This window comes from Bos indicus, chromosome 4 (genome assembly GCF_029378745.1).
Source record: "Bos indicus isolate NIAB-ARS_2022 breed Sahiwal x Tharparkar chromosome 4, NIAB-ARS_B.indTharparkar_mat_pri_1.0, whole genome shotgun sequence".
Taxonomy (NCBI): Eukaryota; Metazoa; Chordata; class Mammalia; order Artiodactyla; family Bovidae; genus Bos; species Bos indicus.
Window position 1 is genome coordinate 12,950,744 of NC_091763.1, and position 24,451 is coordinate 12,975,194.

Genomic DNA, 24,451 nt, shown 5'->3' on the forward strand with positions numbered 1-24,451 from the left:
TGAATGGGGCAGGGAGAGCAGAAGAGTCAAGGTTGGGCCCAGTGTTTTATTTTGAGGAATAAATTATATATGAAAGTACTTTATGAACTGAAGAACAATATAAAACTGTTAGGTACAATTATCTTTTAAAGAAGAGCTTGCTAAGCAAATACACATCATATATTATTATAGATTTCAGGGGGAATATTTAGCTTAGTAAAAGACCCTGATGCACAGGAAGATTGAAGGCAAGAGGAGAAGGGGACGACAGAGGATGAGGTGGTTGGATGGCATCACTGACTCAATAGACATGAGTTTGAGCAAGCTCCAGGAGATGGCAAAGAACAGGGAAGCCTGGTATGCTGCAGTCGATGGGGTCGCAAAGAGTTGGACATGACTGAGTGACTGAACGATAACAAAAATAGCTTTGAGCTATTTAAAAGGTACCCATTTATTTAAAAATTAGCAAGTCTCTATTGGTTCAGATGAAAGGAATGAAACAGATCAATTGGATAAGTGGACTGAGATAATTATTAATAATTTTTTTGCTCACTGAAATTACTCTAGCAAATTTATATTTAACAATGCATTGTAACTCCAGTATGTAATTGGAAAAATTAAAACACCATTCATTCAAAAATTTTGATTTGCAACACTTTCATTTCTCCTCCTTTTCATGTCATTACTACTAGAGAGGTTTCATTCTTCTGTAGACACACAAATATTTAAAAATTGTTAGTCTGGACTTATACACTATAAAGAAAAATAATATTTTAAAGCATATATATAGTGTATTCATAATTATGCTCAGTTTTCTGTGACAGCTTTTTTGAGATATAATTCATTTGCCATTAAACTCACACTTTGAAAATGCACAGTTTAGTGTTTTTAATGTATTCACAGAGTTGTCTAGCCATAGCCACTATCTAGTTCCAGAATATTTTCATCACTCCCCCAAAGAAACCCCATATCCATTGGCTGTCACACCCCATTCCCCACTCTCCTGAGTCCCTGCCAACCATGAATCTACTTTTTGTCTCTATAAATGTACCTGTTCTGAACATTTAATATAAGTGGAATCATACAGCATGTGGCATTTAGTGACTGAGTTCTTTCACTTAGGGTAATGCTTACGGTGTTCATCAGTACTTCATTTATTTTTATTGCCAAATAATATTCCATCTCACTTCCTTGGTGGTGTTTTTTTCTTTATTTAGTTCATCTTAATAGAAGTGTATGACCTGGTATTTTATTATTTTTTAATAAACTTTTTACTTTTTCTTAGAGCATAGCCAATTAACAATGTTGTGATAGTTTAAAGTGAACAGCAAATGGACTCAGCCACACACATACATGTATCCATTATCCACCAAACTCTGTCCCATCCAGGCTGCCACACAACCTTGAGCAGAGTTACCCGTGGTATACTGGTTGTATCTTCTGAAGATTTTATTTTTGATCATGTCTAATTCATCCATTGTTTTCTTTTATGTTGTTTTATAATGTCACATCTTCGCTTTCACTTTTCACTTTCATGCATTGGAGAAGGAAATGGCAACTCACTCCAGTGTTCTTGCCTGGAGAATCCCAGGGACCGGGGAGCCTAGTGGGCTGCCGTCTGTAGGGTCACACAGAGTCGGACACGACTGAAGAGACTTAGCAGCAGCAGCAGCAGCAGCAGCATGATGTCACATGATTATTTTCAAAGGGTCTTTAATTTATATGTTAGATTTCTGAGAACAACATTCAGACTGGTTTTGATGGTGAGATGAAAAGGGAATAGGAGAAAGAGTTTGACCACAATCTAATCTTCCCCTCTTTCATGCAATTAAAAAAGTGTTTTGATATACATTTATTATCTCACAAATATATACCTTTATGGTAAAATAGCATCTTCCCTCCTTTGACATACATGCTGGGTAGTTTGAGGATGAGTGGTTTGGTATTTCCCTCATTTCCCCTTATTCTTAAGCATTCAGGTTTTACCTTTGTCAATGAAAGTACTCATTCCATGTGGATTAAAGGATGCTTTGTCAAAACCATCACTGATGTTTAATTCCTGGACCCTAGGGTTTTGCTCATTTAAATCCATCAAGAAGATTCATCCTGGCTCATCTGGTGCAAGGTCTGGCATGCCTGGATATTTTAATCCCTTTAAGAAACAGAGAAACAAAAATGTTCAAAGCTCTACATTTCTTTTATAGATTTCTGGGATTTTTTTACACTGTCAGGTGTTGCCATTATCTGATTTGAAGGATTACCAGTGTCATCCAAGCCATTGGGAATGGGAATATGGGAAGAACCTATCTTCAGTTTTTAATATATAGAGAGAGGAGGTTAAGCCAAAGAGCATAATATAAGAGACTAAGCTGAATAACTTTGTTTGAGTCCCTTAACCTGCCTAAGCTACAGGTTACTTATTTATAAAATGTGGAAGTTAAAATATTTAATTACTGAGGTTCTTTCTAGTCCTAGGGTGTATGGTTTCATTGCACTGCTCCCACCCTCAGTTCAGTTCAGTTCAGTTGCTCAGTCGTGTCCGACTCTTTGTGACCCCATGAACTGCAGCACGCCAGGCCTTCCTGTCCATCACCAACTCCTGGAGTCCACCCAAATCCATGTCCATCGAGTTGGTGGTGCCATCCAACCATCTCATCCTCTGTCGTCCCCTTCTCCTCCTGCCCTCAATCTTTCCCAGCATCAGGGTCTTTTCAAATGAGTCAGCTCTTTGCATCAGGTGGCCATGAAACTGGTTCTCCTATTAATTCTTAGCTGATCCTACTCTTTGCCATTATATAATATAACAATGTAGGGTGAGAGCATTGTTACACCCTGCATTGTTATATTATGTAATGACAAAGGTAGGATCAGCTAAGAATTAATAGGAGAACCAGTTTCATTGAGTTGACTATTTCTGACCTGTTTGGTTCCTACAGATTGGTCCAAAGATTTGAATGTGAATCCTTTTCTCCAAATACTGTAAAACGTTCATTCCAGTAACTTGTACAGTGGCTGTTTCTACTGGAAGGACCAGGTATTTATCAACCAATAATAGGTGTCCTGAATGTACTGGACCTTTGCTGCATCCAAGGTCACTGTGTCAAAACTTAGGATTGGTTTATTCTATACTAATTATAAAACTCAGCCTACTTCCTCCTTGTATCCTTCCTCTATCACTCTGATGTATGTAAACATCAACAACCTTGTATATTTTCTTGTACACTCATGTCTACTTATACCCAGTTTAAATTCTTTCCTTCTTTCTCTTTCTTTCTACTCTAACTTCTCCCTTGCACTCTCTCTCCCCTTCCTCCCTCCCTCTCTTACACACACACACACACACACACACACACTCATACTATTCTTGGCCTTTCCATTGCTTCACCCCTGATCTCTGGGAGAGTAGGTCTTCAGTTCCAAATTTGTTGTTGTTGAGTCACTCAGTTGTGTCCAACTCTGTGACCCCATGGACTACAGCAAATAACTCTGCCTATATCTTCAAACTTTTCTTAGAATAGTCCTTCTATGCTTAAGTCTTATGAGAAACCTGGCTTTCCTCAGATAATACCAGCCACTGAAGCCCATCGGTGGAAGGGCTATTCCCTCTATCATTCATCCTCCTTAAGTGACCACACCTAGAGGACAGATCAGCATGCCCCTGTTGTTGTTGTTCAGTTGCTAAGTCATGTCTGACTCTTTGCAACCCCATGGCTGCAGCAGGCCTGGCTTCCCTGTCCTTTGCTATCTCCAGGACTTTGCTCAAACTCTTGTCCATTGAGTCGATGATGTCATATAGTCATCTCATCTTCTGTCATGCCCTTCTCCTGCCCTTAATCTTTCCCAGCATCAGGGTCTTTTCCACTGAGTCAGCTCTTCTCAGCAGGTGGCCAAAGTATTGGAGCTTCAGCTCAGCATCAGTTCTTTCAATGAACATTCAGGGTTGATTTCCTTTAGGATTGACTGGTTTGATCTCCTTGCAGTCCAAGGGACTCTCAAGAGTCTTCTCTAGCACCACAGTTTAAAAGCATCAATTCTTTGGTGCTCAGCCTTCTTTATGGTCCAACTCTCACATCCATACATGACTACTGGAAAAACCATAGCTTTGACTATGCACACCTTTTTTGGCAAAATGATGTCTCTGCTTTTTAATACACTGTCTAGGTTTGTCAGATTTTCTTCCAAAGAATAAGTGTCTTTTAACAGCCCTGAGCTATGCACTTCTGCTTCCAGACCTCGAATCTTGCCATCATCAGTTAAGAACCTGTCTTCTAAGAAAGACTCACTCTTTGCTCACTGCTTCCTTATCAAATTCTCTATCAAATCTCTTTGCCCTGTTCTAACTTTTATATAGGGCTCTTGTAAAATCCCATGGACGGAGGAGCCTGGTAGACTGCAGTCCATGGGGTCTCTAAGATTTGGACATGACTGAGAGACTTCAGTTTCACTTTTCACTTTCATGCATTGGAGAAGAAAATGGCAACCCACTCCAGTGTTCTTGCCTGGAGAATCCCAGGAATGGGGGAGCCTGGTGGGCTGCTGTATATGGGGTCACACAGAGTCAGACATGACTGAAACGACTTAGCAGCAGCAGCAGCAGCAGTCTAAAATCAGGTTGAAAAACACTACGAAGTTATCATCTCAACTTCAACCAGACATTTAATATTCTTTATCAATATTTGTGTTTATTCTAATATGTAAACTACTGTGTATCTCTAAGTATCTCTTCTGGATTTATAGACCACACCATCTTTCTGTATTCTCAGTGGATGACTTTACCTCCTTTTTCACTGAAAAAAAATCCATGCCATTCAACATGAATTTCCTCATTCCCTTCTTTCTACCTCAGTTTATTCTTCAGTTTTATCCATTCTCATCCTTTCTCTCTCTTTTCTAAGGAAAGAATATCCTTCTGTTCTTAGTTAATTCCCTGATCTCTGGGGTCTGTCTTTAGAATTCACCACTCATTCGTCACCAATGTCCCCTTCTTTTACCTGAAAAATTGCTCATTTCTCTTTCCCTGAAATAAATATTTTCCAACTTTACTACTTCAAACAGGCATTTTTCTCACCTTCCTTCACTGTCAAATTTTTTAGAAACATCACTTGACCTTGTTGCCTTGGTTTGAATTGCTCCAACTGTTAATTCTCTGGAATCCATATTCTACCGGTTTGTAGAAATACCTCTATAAAGATCATATCAACGGCCTCCAAAATGTCTCAATAATCCTTCCATATCTCCTTGTCTGTATCTCTTGGCATTTGACACTATGGTAGAACTTTTATTTCTTATCAAAAAATCAAAAGTAGAATTTCCACATAGAATTACTGCTTCTTTTCCTGCCCTTCCCTCCCTCTGTCCTCCTCCATCCCTCCCTTCTCATTCTGCACTCTTCCCTTGCAGAGCTCATTCATAAGGTTTCAGGTATTTCTTCTACATTAGTAATTATCAAATATGCACATTTTCCTGGAACCTCTCTATGGAGCCCTAGCTTGCATCCCAACTTCTTCCTAAAGGCAGTTCAAAATCAAATGATCAAAATCAAAATCATCTCTCCTCAAATACTTGCTCTCATTTGTATCTATTCTCTGTTAAGGGAATCACTGCTCTCCCCAATATCAGGCCATACAATTGAGACTCCAAATCTCTTTCCTTCATAGTCAATTTGTCACTAAGTCCAGTGGCACAAATAGTGGTGACATTCGGGGAAAGATGTCAGAGACACCCAGTTCTTCCCATTTTCACTTGAGGTAAATCTTCTCTTTTCACATAAGGAAAATTAAGCCCCGAGAAGTGAAATGCCTAATCACTCAGATCAGTAGTTGTACAGTGATGTACAACTTTTCCCCACACCATTAAGAAAGGTTTAACAGTAGATAATATTATATCGCTCAAGAAAGAACCCCACAGCAAGTACCGTGGGAGCTTGGAGGAATGTGAGGGCACTGCCAACTGGTAGAAGGATCAGGTGCTCTGGAAATGGAAATGATCTGATTGGGAAATAAGGGTGGAGCACGGCAGAGATGAATGAAACTCTTTGCATATGCTTGGTTTTCTGTTTAAAGCAGTTAGGTAAGAATTTTGGCATGGATTGCAATTATTTTGATACCATTCCCCCCTGAAAATGGCAAAAATGACCTGGGTGTGCAGGCATCTTATTTCCACCAACAGACTACAGGTACGTGTGGACAAGCATTGAACTCCTCCACTGCCCTCATTCACCAGCACACACATTCAGTAAGCAGCCAAGCACCTATGTATGCCAGACACTGTGGCAGGTGCAGCATGGCAACCTGCTGACAACCAACAGACACTCCAAGTCCTGTCTCAGAAGGACTGAAATCCAGGGAGGCAGCACCAAGCAAGCCCATCACATAGGGGGAGGCATCTAAGACACTACCCACAGGGAAACTATGGGGGCACAGAAGAGCCACCTTGCCCAGAAACAGAGTGTTAGGGATATTCCTGAGGAATTAAAGTTCCACTACAGTGAGCCCTCATAGGGAACAAGGAGTTAGATGGCAACATGTGAGGAAGGGAGTAATCTTGCTGGCAAAAAAACCTTACCTTCAAGTCCCAAGGTAAGGAAGCAAATAGCCTGCTTGGCACCTCTAAATAGACTAAAAATATCTATCACACACAATTACTCCCTAAATCAGCAGCTTCCAAACATGTTCTAGGATGGCAGGAAAGGGCAGTAGGAGGTGACCAAGAAGAACAAGGACTTGAATTTATTGCAGTACAGCAAGATTAAAAATAAGCAAAGAACATTATCCTTATCCTATAAGAATGAGTTGTTTGTTATTTTGCAAAAAAAGCTAACGTTTCTCATAGAATTATTTGTGATGACAATCTCTACTTGCTGAATAACAAGAATTCAGTACGCTTACCTCTAGTGAAAATATTAATAGAAAAGAAACATACAGTAGGAACTACATATCTCCTAGCCATAAAATAATTGTTTTTAAAGGTCTGTTGGGCATCACATTGAAAATCTAAATTGACGGTAGGTAGTTTAAATCAACAAAGAAAAAGCTTTTCTACACAGCTTTCGTTTTTGGAGGAAAACGAAAGACATAAAATCCTTCCCACCCACCTACCCTAACATATAGCACACCAGCAGCAATTTAAAATGCATATTGACTATAGACCCTGACTATACTGAAGAATTTAGAAATTGGGACCATTAAGGAATATTTTATGGGCCCCCCTTTTGGCCAAAAAGACATAGATTTTTAAAATGTGTTATTTGATAGTATTTTATTGGCCCAAATGGAATATTAGAACATGCAATTCCAGCAATCAGAATTCACATTGGAAATGTAATTAATATCTACTTTTTTTTCAAAATCCTAAGTCCCACTCCAAATTGTAACTGATTTAACTAAGTATATGATAATTTTCAATATTTTTACAATATAACATTTTAATTTGTTGAAGTTCAATCCTTCTCATAGCTTCCTAATCATCCCAAACCTGTGAAGGTGGTACTGGAAATAAAATGCATGTTTTTCCCTACTCCTCTTTGAAAGAGCTTTTCTTTAAATGCTGAGGAACCCAAAATGAAAATGCTCTTGGGAAATGCAAAGAAATGCAAGACGGTTATGAATTGAGTAACGTGGCTAACATTCACTCTGCAAACATTTACTGAGTTCCAAACTCAGGCAGGCATGATGAGATGAATACCGATTAGTAAGAAGATGACTTCCAGAAGCTGAGGCTCAGCCAGTAGGGCAATGATGAGGATGGATAGCCACAGAGAAAATCTGGAGCCTCATCTAGGAAGTGAATGGAATTCAATATACACTTATCAGCACTCCCCTGGGTATATAACTGCCCGCCATGGGGTAGGCAAGCCTGGGCACTTCTGTCTTGCCTCACTTAGCCTCTGGAATCCCATTTTGGTGCTTTTAGTTGACTAGTCTGCACACAAGTGGGACACTTGTGTTGGTGACACTTGAGTTGGTGACACTAATGTTCTATCCATACAGCTGTTGACTTGCACATCTGAGGAGCATGGGAAATACTCACATTGGAGATGAAAGCCAGCCCACTAGGAAGGATATCAATATCTTCAGAGCCATTTTCTATTAAAAAAAAAAAAAAGCTGAGGATCAGAAAGATGCATGAATGGTGGCTTAAAAAGTAATTTCACACACAGTCAAGACTTTGAACGTCTTTTGGAAACTACCTTAACTTTTTGAGCTATTTACTTGGGAAACAATATTAACTTTCAGGAATCCTACAAGCATGCTGCTCTCCAGGTCTCCAGGAAAACCCAAGCCAGGTTCCTGAAATACTAAATTCTTCTTCTTCTTCTTTTTTTTAAGAAGTCCATTTTCAGGAGAAAAAAGAAAATAACTATAAAATAAATTCATATTCTAGATTTATTCTTTAAATAAAAACTCCTAGAGCATGTCCTAAGAGATTCAGCTTTACTTGCCACACAAGACAGATCTATAGACCAAGTGATAACATTTGGAAAGCCATCATTGTGAAGGTCACGTAAAGACTTCTCTGCCAAGTATTTCTCTCCTCTAACTTGTTGTTCAGTTCAGTTCAGTCACTCAGTCATGTCCAACTCTTTGCAACCCCATGAACCGCAACACACCAGGTGTCCTTGTCCATCACCAACTCCCGGAGTCCACCCAAACCCATGTCCATCAAGTCAGTGATGCCATCCAACCATCTCATCCTCTGTCATCCCTTTCTCCTCCTGCCCTCAAACTTGCCCAGCATCAGGGTCTTTTCCAATGAGTCAGCTCTTCGCATCAGGTGGCGAAATATTGGAGTTTCAGCTTCAACATCAGTCCTTCCAATGAACACCCAGGACTGATCGAATTTAGGATGGACTGGTTGGATCTCCTTGCAGTCCAAGGGACTCTCAAGAGTCTTCTCCAACACCCTCAGTTCAAAAGCATCAATTCTTCGGTGCTCAGCTTTCTTTATAGTCCAACTCTCACATCCATACATGACCACTGGAAAAACCATAGCCTTGACTAGATGGACCTTTGTTGCCAAAGTAATGTCTCTGCTTTTTAATATGCTGTCTAGGTTGGTCATAACTTTCCTTCCAAGGAGTAAGCATCTTTTAATTTCATGGCTGCAGTCACCATCTGCAGTGATTTTGGAGCCCAGAAAAATAAAGTCAGCCAGTTTCCACTGTTTCCCCATCTATTTGCCATGAAGTGATGGGACTGGATGCCATGATCTTAGTTTTCTGAATGTTGACCTTTAAGCCAACTTTTTCATTCTCCTTTTTCACTTTCATCAAGAGGCTCTTTAGTTCTTCACTTTCTGCCATAATGGTGTTGTCATCTGCATATCTGAGGTTACTGATAACTTGTTGAGGCCTGAAAAATCTATTGTTTTCTAATCATATTGGGAAATTATTAATTGTTCTCTGTTATAAAAGCAACAGATCATACACAACATAAAGCAACTAAACTCCAATTTTAAAAAAGCAATAAATCCTAGGATGAGCTGTTGGAAATAAATGAATTTGGAAGATTTTACTTAGATCCTTTTCTCACTGAGAGATGGTCATTGGCATTTTTCTATAGAAAGAAACATATAATGAGTAAGTTATGACTGAGAACAGGATGAAAAGGAGATTTGCATGTTTTCTAGCAAAGAGGTAGACCCACATATGATGTGTTCCCAGGCAGGCTGCATTGAGGATGCAAGCAATGGTTATGGAATATGGCAAATGGTAATTTACAAATCTGATTGAAACGATGTATCAAAGCCACATGTACAGAGGGGTCTGAAAGTGTCTCAGATGACCTGAGACGCCCTAGCTGATCCAAAGGGAATAGAGATGAGCTGCCTCCCCTGAGCCCGGCCAAAACTACAAACTCATGAGCAAAATAACTACCGTCCTTCTCAGTCACTAAGTTTTGAGGTAGTTTGCTGCACAGCTGTAGTAACAGAATGCATGGGAAAATGGTTGCCTGAGGTAATGGATTCCTAAGGAGAATGGGGGAAAGAAAAGTGGAATAAAGCCAAAAACAATGCAGATTTGAATCAGAGTAATAAACAATAGGCACTGAAAACTGGAGGATGGAAAAAGATTTAATCCTATTGATTATACTGAAGATGAAAACTAATCCCCAACTAGGAACCTGAAAACTAATCACAGCTTTCCATTTTCTAAGCATTCCAGTTAATCAAGAGTTACCAATATATGGTGTTTTGATGGTCTGAAAGATTTACTGCTTTTTCTACATGGAATAGGGCTTCCCAGGTGGCACCGTGGTAAAGGATCGGCCTGCTAGTGCAGGAGATGCAAGAGATGTGAGTTTGATCCCTGTATCAAGAAGATCCCCTGGAGCAGGAAATGGCAACCCACTCCTGTATTCTTGCCTGGAGAGTCCCCTGGACAGAGGATCCTGGCGGGCTACAGTCCATGGGATTGCAAAGAGTCAGACATGACTGAGCTTGCATGCCCTGCCCTACATGGAGTAAAATAGACTTGGGGAGAATCCAGCAAATTGAATAAAACAGTTTTAAAAATGATGTTGAATATGGGTGGATTAGTTTTTAAATTTCATTTATTAATGTGTTTTTTTTTAATTGTCAGGTTTTTTGGTTCACTTTGGCTGTGCTGGGTCTTCACTGCTGCATGGGCTTTTCTCTAGTTGTGGTGAGCGGGGGCTGCTCTCTAGTTGCAGTGCATGGACTTCTCCCTGCTGTGGCTTCTCTGTAGCACAGCATGGGCGCTAGGGCACAGGCTCAATGGTTGTGGCACACGGGTTTAATTGCTCTGCAGCATGTGAGATCTTCCCAGATCAGGGATGGAACCCATGTCTCCTGCATTGGCAGGTGGATTCTTTCCCACTGAGCCATCAGGGAATCCCCTGGATGGGTTAGTTTTTGAACAAACCTTTTTCTCTCTCTTTTTTCCTCTAAAAACCACTTTTGGGCTTCCTTTTGCCCTAGTCTCCTTCTGCCTCTATCCTGGCTGGAAATACTCACCAGCCTCTACCCGCACTTGGCTATTTCTCATAGCAGAGCATCAATTTACTCTAGTCCAAAGGTGTCAGCTTCCACCCACATACTCTTAACTCTCCAATCTCTAAATCAAGACCAAAACTTTCTCCCAACTTCCAGACCTCTGTATTTACCTGTATATACATGTATAGTGAAAGTCACTCCGCTGTGTCTGACTATTTGCGACCCCATGGACTTCTCCATGGAATTCTCTAGGCCAGAATACTGGAGTGGGTAGCTGTTCCCTTCTCCAGAGGATCTTCCCAACCCAGGGATCAAACCAGGTCTCCTGTATATAGGACATTTCTATCGGGCCTTTTCATTTCTCATGTTCAACATGTATCAAAGCGATCTGGAAATTTCCCTCTTAAATCTGCTCCATTTTGTATATTTCAATTTCAGTGGATAACATTTCCATCCCCCAAGGACCCAAAGTAGGAACCTTGGAGTTATCCTTGATGTCTTCCTTTTCCTTACTCCCTAAAACCATCTGATCACAAGTCTTTCAAGCTCTGGAACTCCCTCCTGGATTTCTGTAATAACTTCCTAGTAGGTCCACTTTGCTCCCCTACAACCCATTCTTTTTAAATCGCAAACTTGACCCTGTAATGCTCCTACTTAAAACCCTCCAAAGGGCCAGTAGGGCTGGCAGTAAAATTCTCAAACTCCTTGACCTAGATCCGCAGTTCGATGCCTCTCGGCTCCGATCTCAATTCTTGGGGCTCCCACCCTTCGCTGTCTTTTCCAGGCGTGCTGCAGCACTCTGTCAGCAGTGCTGAGGTAGGCCAGGCTTGTTTACCTGCATACCTGAGCACATGCTGTTACCTGCTTCTTGGCAACACACGTTTCCCACACCCAGTCTCACCTCCACTTGACTGAGTATCACAGGCCCTTAGAGATGACTTGAATGCTGTCCCCTCAGCTTTTTCAACCTCTCTTGGCTCCAACATCCAGTTTGTGTACTAATATGGTCACCTGTGCCTACCTCCACCATGATATTTTCCACATTTGGGCTGCAACTTGCTTGGATCAAGGACCTGGTTTTACTCAGTACCGTGTCCTTGTACCCAATATAACACCTGCCTTTTCACTATAAAAGCTTTCAGCAACAAGCTGGTTGACTGACTAAAAAGGAGAAACTGCTTTAGTTTTTGAACTTTGTCTTGTTTGAGGTTAAGTTATTGACAAGTGAGTGTTAATTTCTGAATAGAAGATGTCCTGAGTTGTATAATTTCTGATTTAGTCTTTTCATCTTCCAAACACCGTTTCACACATCTCCCATGATAGCACTAACCTGCTTCAGTAATTCACCTGCAGCATGAGTGGGCATTTTCCAGAGATGCTATGCTGTTTTTTTTTTTTTGTTGTTGTTGTTGTTTTTTACTTGCTCTGTCCACAGCACAGGGAAGCTGGTGCTTTGCACTCAGATGTGGAAAAGAATTAGTAGCTGATTGTACATTATTCCTGACCCTCCTTTATCCCTTTCCCCGACCTGCACTGCATCTGCATGATGGCCCGGTGCATCTTAGCAACAGTGGCTCCTGTGGGAGTAAAAGCCTCTGGGACACCCTCCCCTGAGTCTTCTCCATATACTCATTACCCTGTGCACAGACAACATTAAAACCCCACTGCTAAGTCTAAAACCAGTCTTACAAATAGGTATCTACTCCCTTTTAATCTGTCCACCCTATTTTTTGGCATAACCTCACTTCTCTGGCCTCCAATTGTTCTCTATAGACGTCTTGAGAAAAAGTCATGCCAAAACATTACTATCAATTAATATTGTCATTTCACATCTTCGAGGGAAGAAAATAGCCAGCTAAGAAAACAAATGGAAACTACCATGGAGTAGAAACATATCTTGGAGACACAGGAAGCTACAGGAGGGGAAAAGAAAGGAGAGGAAGATAGGAAGACTCCATATACAATGACTGTCTGTCTACTTGATAATTCTGTCAAGGGCAAGCTAATAAAGCTGTTCCTATTTCAAGGGCAACTTTGATTAGCCAAATAACTTCCCAGTTAAGCCAATCTTTGAGCCTCAAAGCCTTGGAAAAAAGATGAATTTAATATAAAAAAGATCTTTGAGGTATGATTTCTGGGAGGTTAGAATTATTTCACTTTTTAAGCTTTCTTCCTAGAAAGAATACTGGGGAAAGAATGGAACTTCCCTGGTGGTCCAGTGGTTATGACCCAATTCTTCCAATTCAGGGAGCTTGGGTTCGATCCCCGGGAGGGGAACCAAGCTCCCACATGCCACCCAGTGTGGCCAAAATAAATAAATAAATAATGAGGAAGGAAAACAAAAAGAGGAAAAGTTGGTTCTGCCAATAAAGTGGAAGTTTTAGTCGTGTTTGACTCTTTGCAACCCCATGGACTGTAGCCCACCAGGCTCCGCTGTCCACACATGCATTCCATGTCCATGGAGTTCTCCAGGCAAGAATACTGGAGTGGGTAGCCACTCCCTTCTCCAGGGGATCTTCCTGAACCAGGGAATGAACCCAGGTCTCTTGCATTGTAGGCAGACTCTTTACCATCTGAGCCATCAGGCAAGCCCTCGACCAATAAAATTAATCAGAAAAGTCTAGGTCTTGAAGAAAACACAAATCAGAAATTTTCCCCAGCTCTGTTACTGCCTACTATCCTCTGCCTTCAATTCTTTGGTTTTCCATTCTTTCACAAAGCTTTTCACTCTCAGAGAGGAGGGTCTTACGAGTATCATCTCATTAGTGAGCTTTGTTTAAATGTGCAACTTGCCCGGTCTTGGTCAGCTCTATTGATTAATATTTCACTTTTTTGCATCTCAGATTTTCTGTTTTCTGCCGCCACCATACTTCCCTGAAACTCTGTAATAAAAATGTGCTGTCAGTAGATAAGAAAGGCAGTGTTACACAACAGAGAGTACAAAGGCATGGAAGAAAACCACCATGCCTCTTAACGTAGACCTGGCCCCTTCTCGTTCTGAACCACTGGGCAGGGAACTTCATTCTTCTGGGTGTCAGTTTCCTAATCTCCAAACACAGGTGGCAGCACCCACCTTACGGGGTGTTTATGAGGATGATGGAAAGTGTTTCCAAAGGACTCAGCAGAGAGCCATAGACACTAGGCCTTTGATAAGGTAGTAGTATTATTTTTAGATATATAGCAATATTGTCCTATTGACAAATGACCCATGATCATTCCCACTTGTTCAGTTCTGTAAATATAGAATGTACATATGCCAATAGACATGAGATGTGCATGCGTTTTTTTCTTCTGCTCTAGTTTTTTGAAATAATTGTATTTCTTTTTGGCTGTGCTGGGTCTTCGTCGCTGCGAGGGTTTTCTCTAGCTGTGAGCAGGGACTACTCTCTTGCTGCAGTGCACATACTTCTCACTGCAGTGGCTTCTCTTGTTGTGAAGTGCCACAGAACATGGGCTCTGGGGCACGCTGGCCTCAGGAGTTGTGGCTCCCGGGCTCTAGTGCACAGGCCCAGCAGTTTTGGCACACAGGCTCAGTTGCTCTGCACCATGTTGGATCTTCCTGGATCAGGGATAGAACCCGTGTCTCCTGCAATGGCAGGTGGATTCTTTACCACTGAGCCACCAGGGAGGCCCCTTCTGCTCTAGTTTTAACTTCTCAAGCCATTTGAATCATACAATCTGAGAGTTGGGCTAGACTTTAACAATGCTTTAACAATGCTCTAATTACTGTCTAAATTAACTGGCAGACTCTTTTGAGAGAGAGATATATATATATATAGAGATATATATATATATATATATATAATTAATATGAATATTACTCCACAAGGCAGTAAACAAATGATTGAATGTTACATTTCCTTATTTTTTTAATCAAATTAAATCTGACCCCAAACCCACATTGCACTAAACTGGTAGGAAGTTCAGCCTGAGTCATTATTGGGTCTCTCTGCCAGGGTTGTGCAAACAGCTTAATAAACAAAGCTGTGGACTTTGGGGAAGTCCACATGGCCTTTATTCTACACTAGTCACCACTGAAATATTCATTGCCAAGCTCATGTGGTCCCTTTAATTTAGAAACTTTTGCCAATTATACATACTGTGCGCGCGCACACACATACAACCTTTGCTCATGCTCATACAGTGTAAGGGATCCAGCCTCCCTAAAGGTATATTGTAGCCGTTCCTTTACAGGTCTTGATTCTCCCCCAGAATGGGACAAAGCCCCCTGTTATTTAAAACAACAACAACCACAACCACATATTCCCCTTCCGTTTCCATCAGAATCCCTTGAAGGAGTCCAGGTTTTTAAATATCAAAGTCAGGAAATGCTTTGTCTTGAGTTCCTTCTGCTTTCTAGCTCGCAATACACACCTCATCTAACACTAGGGAGCGCAAGGGCCAGGCTGTTTCTCTGTTTTAGAAATTGAGAGGGCAAATAAAGATAGAAAACCAAAATCAAAAGGGCTCTTTTATATATATATAAAGGGCCAGGCTGTTTCTCTATTTGTTTTAGAAATTGAGAGGGGAAATAAAGATAGAAAACCAAAATCAAAAGGGCTCTTTTATATATATATATATATATATATATATATATATATATGTATGTATATATATGTATTAGTAACTTATCTTGGAGATCATTTATATCACAATAAGCTATACTGTCGTCCTGTCGCATACTGAAATAATTCACAGTCCTTGACCCTAGGAGGTTTACAATCTGATTGTGAGAGAAAGACACTGCTGGCTCTAAAATAAAGCATGTGGTAGGTGTCTCAAGTGAATGGGAGTTTCAGAGTGCTATGAGAGTTCAGGGGTAGAAGAGGGATTTCCAACTGATTTCAGCAAGCAGCAATGAAGAAATCTTTGGAGGTAATTTCATGAGCAAAGGTGAGAAAATGAAAGAATACATTCCTAGAACAGCATCTGGCTAGATTTTTTTCCCCCCTAGTAGTATCATCAGGGAGAGTTAAAGGCTCAGAGCCAGAACAAGCAGTTGAAGCAGTAAGGAGTAAATGAGATCAGCTCTATGTGGGGGCCCAGGAGAGGCCAACAGGTCTCACGTGAAACAGTGAGGGGAGAGGGGAAAATAAATGGCTCCTTCATTTTTTTTTTAAAGATTTTTAAAGTCTTTATTGAATTTGTTACAACACTGCTTCTGCTTCATGTTTTGGTGTTGTGGCCTCAAAGCCTGTGAGATCTCAGCTCCCTGACTAACGATGGAATCCATATCTCCTGCATTGGAAGGCAAAGTCTTACCCGCTGGACTGCCAGGGAAGTTCAAGATTCCTAAATTTTGAACTGAAACTCTTTGAGAATGCAGGTACCAAGCTTAAGAAAAGTCTGGAAGAAGAGCTGATTATGGGTGGGGTGTGAGAGAGGAAATGACAGAAAGGCAAAGAAGATTTCAAGCAGAAAAAAAGGCCTGCAGTTTGAGAGATCAGGGATCCAACTATGGATTTTCGATTAATTAAGAAAAAAACCCTCAATTGATTGGGAGGTTCTTGAGAATAAGGGCTAAGTCACATTTCTTTTAGTACTAGCCGATAAATTTTGAAGGCAGTGACACTGGAAGCTAGGAGTATCATCAAGGAGAGGGGAGAAGAAAAAAAAAGAAGTAAGGCAACAGAAAAAGAGAAGGAAATGAAATGTCAGAGTGGACAGGAGCAGAGTCCAGCAAGGGACCAACCAAAGAGTAGTCAACAACATATTTCAAATGATGGAGAGATGTCAGTAAGAGGACCGAGAAAAAGCCATAGATTTTGACATTTAGGACACCCCTTGGAGACGTGGAATCAGATAGCTTGGGTAAAACTGATGAGGCTGAAGCCTCAGTAGGAGGGTTTGAGGAGTAGCAGTGGATTAAATTAGCAGCTTCAGTCAGGGGGATGGTGACCAGGAAATTGTACTGTCATATACATACCAATTCCCTCAATAAGGTGGCAGTTCTGGGATTCTACTGACTCCACTTCTCGATATGCATTCATTCTTTCTCTGTGGAAGATAAAAACACTGGAGATCAATGCACAACATCCAAAATCAATGTCTAACCAGTCTTTAACCACCTTCAAATTCATTAACTCTCTTTCTCATCATTTATGGATGATATCACAAATAAGTAGCCATCTCCTTTTATTTACATTTACTTATATAATGTGGACACACTGGGTAATGTGCCTATATTTTTTAATTTAATAGTATATAAGTATTATTAATTTAAATGCACAAAATACTATTATCGAATGTGACAAAGCATCATCTATTACAAATCTGCACTTTGGTTCCCTTAATCCCTTACAGTCTTGCCTTTTGATCCTTGTCCCCAACTGCCTTCCCCAAATTCAACAGGGTCTCCTAATAGCTAAACTCTGTAGCTTTTGCTTTATTATTTTTAAAATTTTATGTTCATTTACTTTGCAAGTTCATGAGTTCATTAAACTGACCATAGTTTAAACAATTGGCCAAATTATTTTTGAATAGTGTTTTTGATTCCACAGTGAAACATTCTTCTAAACACAAGGAATAATTTTACATTTTTATTAAATTGTATTCAGGAAGATTCTATACTTATCTCACTGTGACTTTAAAAAAATACTCTTTAGATTGGCTTTATAATTATCATTATTTTTTATGATTTTCTCACTTGCATGCACTGGGAGCAAATGTAACAGTAAACTCAAGCTGAACTAGAATGTATTATCAAAAGGCACCATGCTCCTCAACAGATTCTGCCAATAGATGTGAACCTCTGAGAAGACCAACTTCTATTTAGAGAAATAAATAAAAACAACCCAAAGAGGACTGAAAGCAAGTAGAAGCTAACATCTATTCGGGAACACATGTCATCATCTAACAAACATTTCTTCTTACTAGCCCAGTATTCTCCTGGGATATTTCTGGAATTGCTATCACCACCAGATCTTCCACTTCAAAAGGTCAGGTCAGATACCGGGACAATGCCAATGTTCAAGGGTGGGTGGAATGCTGAGGGAAGGGGGAAGGGGGGCAGTTGCATAACTTTCAGAAAATAAACCGGGGCATTTCTGCCTCACGATCTTAGGAAAGGCAAGAAATCAGCTCACTTTCCACATCAGAGCTTCTCAAGGGATAGTTTGTTAGGTGCGATTGAGAAGACAGGGTCCCCAACAGCTCATTCTTACCCGCTATGAAGGCGGCCCGGAAGCCCTTAACCTAACTTGGAAGAAGAGAAAAAGCCCAGGACGCTCAAGATGCCAACTCACCGAAGTGTCAAAAATCTCTCCCCGACTAGGGCCAGGCCGGCGCCCAGCAGGATAAGTGCCATCAGCTTCCCCATGGTCTCCGGGTTCCAGGGCGCCCAGGGCGCGCAGAGTACTCGGGAGGGGCTGCGGGCAGCGCTGGTCCCTCCCCCAGTGGTGCTCACCCCGCCCTTCCTGCTCCCGGGCAGGTGCGCTGCCAAGGCTCTGGGCTAAGGTCGCTGCGTCCCACCCTTCGCCGCAGCGCTGCTCCGGGTTCAAGGCCACATTCACCTGCTTTCAAGGAAACCTTTACTCGCGGATTCCTTTATTCTTCAGGGCTCAAAATACAGAGACAGGACCATACCCCTGGGTTCCCTTGGCAGCTTTGGCGAGATCCCACGGGTGGGTGGGACGATAGAGGAGGAGGTTTGCTGCCAAAAGCTGCGGAATTCTACCTCAGCTCCTCAAGTGTCCTGAAGGGGAAACTGGAGGGGCAGAGAGCGCGGGGAGCTGTAGTTCAGACCCAGAAACTTTGCAGTTTGTGGAAGGTAAGGTGTTCTAAGAGACGCAGAATTGATCCCACACACAGGGTGGAGGCGGGGCGCGGGGAGGGGGACGGTGGATTCTGTTTGTGGACTGGGAGGATCTGTGAATGTCAGCATCTGCCCCCAACATTTGAGATAAAGTCAGGAGAAGTGAAGGGAAAGAAATAAATAGAATAGGTAACAAGATGAGCAGAACGGAGGAGAGACGGGGAGAAGGGAAGCATAGCTTCTTTGGAAGGTTAGACTTTCAAAAGACTCCTAGATCCTTCTTTCTTCTGGATCTTTAGATCCTGCCAGGCAAATAATCTGCACCCTCCCACACTCATGATAAAAATCAGGTTGAAAGAAGGGGAGCACGAGGTGGGAAAGACTTAAAGAGTTTGGGCAAAGCCAAGGAGCGTCTTCAAGATCTGTTTTTATTTTCCACAAGGAAAAAAAAAAAAAAAGACTATTTCTATTGAGTTTAAGTAAACTCAATAGAAACTTCTGTGTTTGAGAGAACACAGAAGTGGAGATATTAAGTAAAGGAAGTTTCTGACTTATGGGATACATAAATACTGTTTGAATACATAATTATAGTGGAATAATAAAGTTGCCATTTATGCAGCACCTACTATGTACCTTGCATTGTCCTTAGAACTTTGCCTATGTTAACTTTTGATTACTGGTACTTCTCTGAGGTAGTTCACATCCCAGTTTTATAGGTCAGAAAGCCAAGGCACAGATTAACTGTGTAACTTGCTCTTGGCCACACAGCTAGAGAGTGGCAGTGTGAGCCCTTCCTGTGCCCTTCCTCAGTTATGCTGAGTTTTATTAAAGCTGTGGAGGAAGGGCTACTAACGGAACATTGGAACATCTGGAATTGCATTGATAAGACAGTTACTTCTTCAGAAGATTAATTTGAAAAGAGTTCACACAGAGGAGGAATACGTATTTCTATCTGCCTGCTGCTGCTGCTAAGTCGCTTCAGTCGTGTCCGACTCTGTGCGACCCCATAGACAGCAGCCCACCAGGTTCCCTCATCCCTGGGATTCTCCAGGCAAGAACACTGGATTGGGTTGCCATTTCCTTCTCCAATGCATGAAAGTAAAAAGTGAAAGTGAAGTCGCTCAGTCGTTTCTGACTCTTCGCGACCCCATGGACTTCAGCCTACGAGGCTCCTCTGTCCATGGGGTTTTCCAGGCAAGAGTACTGGAGTGGGGTGCCATTGCCTTCTCCAATATCTCCCTGTATTTCTATAAAAATATTGGAAAGATACACAAGAAACTAACAAACTGGTTTCCCCTAAGTGGGACAGATAGGATGGCAAGGAGACTTTTCAACCTTCTTTAAAAATATTTTATTTATTATTTGTGGTTGTGCTGGGTTTTCATTGCTACATGAGCTTTTCTCTGGTTGCAATGGGCAAGGGCTACTGTCTGTCTGGTTGTGGTGCTCAGGCTTCTCAATGCAGTGGCTTCTTTTGTTGCAGATCACAAGTGCTGGGGCACTCGGGCTTCGTCAGTTGTGATGCATGGGCTCAGTAGATGTGGTTCCCAGGCTCGGGAGCACAGTGCTTAATTGCTCCAGGGCACTTGGGACCTTCCCAGAGCAGGGATCAAGCCTGTTTCTCCTGCCTTTGCAGCCAGACTCTTTACCACTGAACCACCAGGGAAGCCCTCAACATACCTTTTAATATAACTTTGATTTTTAATAGAGACTCCTGTGAAAACAGTGACCCATATTTCAGAAGAAAATGCATAAATACACCACACACACACACACACACACACACATGTGGTGCGGAGATTCTGCTGCTGCTGTTGCTTCACATTTCTTCACTTAGTCGACACCCTGCATGTTTGTTTCAAAGAAAGACAAACCCCGTGGATCACTGTGTGGCGATGACTCTCCAGACAGGTTCATGGCCACTGAGTTTGAATTGTTCTCTGGAATGGCGTGTGTGAGTCCATGGGAGACTGGGAAGGAAAGGAAGGAATGTTGCTTGGTGTTCACACTCAGCACTGTTTGGTGAGCACTGACAACTACTTGCCCAGCACTGAAGACTTGGTGTGAGCAAGATGCCCTTGCCTTCAAGGGGCTTACATCCTAGAGGGGAAATATATTTAAAGGAAGGAAGGCAGGGAGGATAGAAAAAAAGGAAAGAAGCAGGAGGGAAGGTGAAGCCAAAAAACAGAAAAAGACAAAGTAAAAAAAGTAAGTTGTTTCATGTTCTTTTATGAAATAATCAGTCATGTATAGCCATGAGAGGAGACAGAGAGGCTCAGGAAATAATAGTCTTTTATACTCACAAAACTTAGAGACAGAAAGACAGGCATGGTACAGAGCCATGTGGGAAAGACGCCTGGGTGATTGGGAGGCAGAAAACAGGACAGGAGGGTTGAAGCTGCTCCCTTTATTGGGGGTTTCAGTCGTGTCCGACTCTTTGTGATACTATGGACGGTAGCCCACCAGGCTCCTCTGTCCATGGGATTCTCCAGGCAAGAATACTGGAGTGGGTTGCCAGTGTGCAGGCTAGGCTGAACTACTTAGGATTGGCTAGTTTGAATAATTTTGGCAGGTTTGAGGCTATGAGGTAGTTGCTAGTTTCCTGGCACCTAGTTCTGGGATGACTACAGCAGAGGAATATTGTCTCTTGGCGTGTAAGGGCCAGATAGAGGGGATATGGCTCTGGACCATTTAGTTTGTGAATCAGAGACATGCTTCTGGTGGAGCCCCTTGCTGTCTCCCAGAAGTGGAAAAGCCTCTCTAAAGAGGTGACAATAAAACGGAGACCTGAAGTAAGAGAAGAAACTAGGTTGTAAAGAGTGGGAGGAGGGGAATTTCCGTTGAGGGAAATATCTTGGTGTTTGCCAGGACCTGCAGTTACAGTGTGGCCCAAGCCATTGCTGGATGAAGTTGGAGAGAGAAGCGGAACCCAGATCACACAGCATCTTGCAGGTCTTAGTGGAGAGATCAGTAACACAGTAAGGTCTTGCAGGAGATGATGTGATCTGAGTACTTTGCTACTGAGTAGGAAATAGATTGGAGAGGGGAAAAACTGGTAGACAGAAGTCCACCCGCAAAACTGTTTTGGGTAAGAAGTAATAATAGAGACTGCAGCAGAGAGAGGAGAACGGATCCAAAAAGACGTCACTTGGAGATAGAGTCGGGTAGACTTTCTGATAGTTAAGGACAAACATGATATGAAAGATGACTGCAAAGGTCTGAGCTGGCGATGTTAATTTTGGAGTAATCAGTATACAGGGAGTACATAAAGCCATTGGAATGGATGGGAGAGAGGAAAGAGCACCCAATTTTGGCCCTAAAGAGCCATTACATTTCTATTAATATTTGGATGAGGTGTGCAAACCAGCAAAGGAGGGGAAAACAGGAGATAATGAGAATAGTGTTGAGAAAGCCAAGGCGGAAGAGTGTTTTGAGAAGGAAAGAAGAGAGCATGCTAAATGCTGCTTAGAAGTCAGGTAAGATCAGAGCAGAGATAGAGGTAATTGGATTTGGCAACACAAAGATCTCTGATGACCTTGACATGAACAAAGACCAGACTGTAGTTGGTTGACAAGTGCATGGGTAATGAGAAAGAAGAGACAGTGTGGATCTCAAAGACTTTACTTATGATGGGTGTGTTAGTTATGTATTATGATGCACTAAACTATCCCCAAACAAGGAAGCTTAAAATTCATGATCTGAGCATTGTTATTGGTCAGAAAGTGGAAGCAGCTTAGTGAAGTGCTTCTGGTTCATGGTCGGTCATGAGGTTGCGGTAATCTGAAGGCATTTCAATTGCACGTCTGTCGTCATGGGACCTAAGCTCCTTGCAATGTGGACCTTCCCAAGGGCTGTCTGAGAAATGTCTTCAGGATAAGGCACCCAACTTTCCCCAGTGAGTGGCCTGAATGAGGGAGCAAGGAGGAAACCTTGACGCCTTTTATGACCAAGTCTCAAAAGTCACATGTTGTCACTTCTGCATTATTCTGTTTGTTAGACATCAGTCACTAAATCCAACCCACTCTTAACACATTATCGACAGGGGCATTTTTGTAGAAACTAACACCTGTGGCTGGCGATTTCTTATGTAAGTGAATATCAAAACATCTTCTGGTCAATATTGTGCATAACAAAAGACGTATGAATATGTCTATGGTCAATAAGTTGTTAAGGAGCAATGCATTAACGTTGCCTGTGGGGGAAGAATGTCAAATCTTTGGACATGTTTTAAGCCATCAGTGGAATCCAGAGAAATGATGTGGTGGTTAAAAATGTGAGATCAAGGGAGTGTTGTCTTTTAAATGGGAGATACAGTTAGAAGATCTTTGTGCTAATGAAAATGAATCAGTAGGGAAAGAGTTTGATGACGCAGAAGAGAGAAGGGATAATAGAAAAAGTGAAGTCCTAAGCACAGTTGGAGGACTCCTTCTCCACTTTAACAGTAGAAATAGGGGACGGTGGATGCAGCTACAGTGAGAGGTGTAACTTTGGGAGGGGAAGTGTGAGGGGGCTTATATCTAGTTGTTTCCATTTTCTCAGTGAATTATAAGACAAGACCTACAGACCAAAGTGTGAATAGATAAAGGATTGTGGGAAGTTTGAGGAAAAGGAGAAGCTATAAAATTACTAACTCAAGAAAGAGAAAAGCTAATCTACCAAAGAAATTGAGGGTTGCTTGACATTTTGAGTACCACATCTGAGCTTTGACATTCATTCAAGAGAAACCATTCAGCTGTTTTGTGATTTTCCCAGGTCACAGATAGCTGCTCAGGTGCATGTGTGAAGTAAAGAAACGATTTGAGTTTTGCTTCCTACGACACTTGGAGGAGAGACGTATAAAGGAGTTGAGAGTATACTCAAGGAAGTGATTACAGGATGGAAGCTGGATTGGATAAGCAGAGATATTATGCAGAAGAGGGGACAGTTGGAAGGGGAGAAAGTTCTGGGGCTAGGGTTATCAATCAGTTTGAGGTTGGAACAATTCAAAAATTTTAGAACGATGGCAGTACCTGAACAGATGACTTAGAAATGAAGGGGGTGGTGGTTGCAGAGTCTGAGACTTGAAATAAAGGTTTTACAGGTAAGAAAGTTTCTGATACAGAATGTGGCTGTAGGAGTGGATGGCTGAGGCAGTGGGAGAAATGGGTATTAGGAGTGAAAATTTGAGGCACACAGAAGCTATATGTTGGAGGATTTATCCATGTAGACTTTTAAATCACTGGGAAGGAAAATGGAATAGAGATGTTCTACTTTATTAGATGATTGTACTAACTTCCTTCAAAATGAATATTAATCTGAGTTTGGATAGAAATTAAGTTAGAAATCTGTGAAAAGGTAAGAAATATCTCTCTAGGAACTGATAGAAAATAATTTCCAGAAAAAAGAGAAAGAATGTAGAAGAGGAAAAAAAGGAGTTCAATGACAGATAATTTTTTAAAAAATAGAGTATTGTCCATTGATATTAATAATAGGAATAATGGAAGAAAAATCACCATTTTGAAACTCCAACGTAATAATAATTGGACAGGAACACTACTGGATGCCAAATAGATGAAAGGTTTTAGGGAACAGACTATTCACTTGGATTTATAAAAAGAAAGAAAAAATTAACCCTGTTGAGCAGGTGATCACCACCTTAATCAGTTACTCAGATTTACCATCACAAAGAGTGAAAAAAAAAACACCTATGTTTATATTCTGCTGCAATGCAGTGTGAAGTACAGGTCACTTATTAGTATTCTTGTCAAAATTGTTTAATCTGAATCT

At 41.4% G+C, this 24,451-nt stretch overlaps 1 protein-coding gene and 1 long non-coding RNA gene across 2 annotated transcripts in view; one reads left to right on the forward strand and one right to left on the reverse strand.

Moving 5' to 3' along the window:
* The window catches only part of PON3 (paraoxonase 3), a 37,603-nt gene extending 19,277 nt beyond the window's left edge, over positions 1 to 18,326 (reverse strand). Inside the window, 4 exon segments of the mRNA XM_019959710.2 lie at positions 1,966 to 2,131; positions 8,008 to 8,063; positions 16,859 to 16,929; positions 18,177 to 18,326. Coding sequence (XP_019815269.1) covers positions 1,966 to 2,131; positions 8,008 to 8,063; positions 16,859 to 16,929; positions 18,177 to 18,250 — 367 coding nt within the window. The 5' untranslated portion in view covers positions 18,251 to 18,326.
* LOC139182599 (uncharacterized) overlaps positions 18,313 to 24,451 on the forward strand; it is a 36,942-nt gene continuing 30,803 nt past the window's right edge. The window contains exon 1 of the long non-coding RNA XR_011566103.1: positions 18,313 to 18,700. This is a non-coding gene — a long non-coding RNA (uncharacterized lncRNA). The remainder of the gene's footprint in view (positions 18,701 to 24,451) is intronic.